This window comes from Perkinsus marinus (genome assembly GCF_000006405.1).
Source record: "Perkinsus marinus ATCC 50983 genomic scaffold scf_1104296967806, whole genome shotgun sequence".
In the NCBI taxonomy this organism is placed as follows: Eukaryota; Perkinsozoa; order Perkinsida; family Perkinsidae; genus Perkinsus; species Perkinsus marinus.
The window spans coordinates 1-1,380 of NW_003203414.1; the positions used below are offsets into that span (position 1 = coordinate 1).

At 45.3% G+C, this 1,380-nt stretch overlaps 1 protein-coding gene across 1 annotated transcript; it reads right to left on the reverse strand.

Moving 5' to 3' along the window:
* Positions 1–431: 431 nt before the first annotated feature.
* Pmar_PMAR000381 (ribosome biogenesis protein bop1, putative) lies at positions 432–1,261 on the reverse strand (the record flags this gene model as incomplete). Its single annotated transcript, XM_002768602.1, has 5 exons — positions 432–719; positions 769–832; positions 884–972; positions 1,042–1,177; positions 1,224–1,261. Coding segments are annotated over 5 exons (615 nt in total), but the record flags the coding sequence as incomplete, so codon positions are not given.
* Positions 1,262–1,380: the final 119 nt, after the last annotated feature.

The following is a 1,380-nucleotide window of genomic DNA, read 5'->3' on the forward strand; positions in this document are numbered from 1 at the left end:
TATTACTTTCCAAAAAGTTTTGACAAAACGTTTGAGACCCTATAACTCAATGATTTCACCATGTTGTGTTTGGTAAGGGACAACTTCTAACTAGGATGGAAAATTATGCACATGGTCAACTACATGTGTCAGTCACAACATGAAGGGTTTGAGTAAGGTTTGGAAATTTCTTGTCGGATTCTGAAAACTTCTATCTGAATTAGTATACAGTTTATATACGCAGTTGGATACGATATATGCTTGTGTAATAAGCGAGGAAACTCTTGAGCTCAGCTGAGGAGAGCGAACATATATACCAACAGTGGCTTTTCCATGGCTCCCGGTGCCATATGGTGTAGTAGACATATGTGCCCGATCATGGCTGGTAGAGTTATTACCAGCCACCAGTCGACTTTTACTTTCAGGTAGTTGGCTTTATTATAATGATCGCATCATCCTTTATCGCAGTCCTTGGTATTGTCATCACTGGCGGTTACTCTGGAGATGGTTATGCTAATACACAGCCTTTTCATTAAGTAGTGATTTCGTCGAGGAGCGGTATGAAATACATCCTCCTTCGCAGGCTTCTCCTCCTTAGGCTTGATAATTCCCGCCCTTATGAGCTTGATCAATCTATTGACCTTACGGGCCTCGTCTTGGTCCGGCATGAACGACTTCTTCGTGGGGTATCGAGTCCTCATTGGGTGAATTTTGTCTTCTATACGGTCCTCATACTCAACCTACCATGATTAGCCTTGGTTACTACGCCTAGACACCTCACCACCCTACCTGGAATTCCTCATCCTCATCGCCATCACCACGACCAGTAGGGAAAAAGCCCTTCCGGATACGCCTGAGGTCGGCATTGAATGACAGGCGGCCAGTTGACTACGGCTGATCTCACTGTATGATCCTGAGGTCGGTGTCACTTAGCTTGATCTCCCTATCGTTCTTGATATCAGTGACGGTGCGCCAAGCATCGGGATCCTCAGCCTAACAAGCGACAGCTATGTTAGCACGATGAATCTGACCTCCTCCATACAATGCCTGGGCCCTTACTACCGCTCTCAAGAGAGTATCTATCTCGGAAGTCTTCACAGTGCGTGCAATCTTTTTTCCAGAGATATCATAACCAATATGATCATGGTTGTCGAGATACCACTTCAGCGGTACTTTGCCTATACGGTTCCGAGTATACCTGAGATGATGCAGCTCTTCAATATCCTCCACTTTTGGCCCCTTACTCATCATCAGAGTCGTCCGAATCGTAATCGTCCTCAGTCTCGGAAGATTCCTCCCCTCTGAAAATGACAAGAACAAATAAGCAATCTCTCTACCAGTTAGAGTAATTCGATTCGGGGAGATTCGTCAGCTTTTGAGTCCTCCCCACAGCCTTGATAT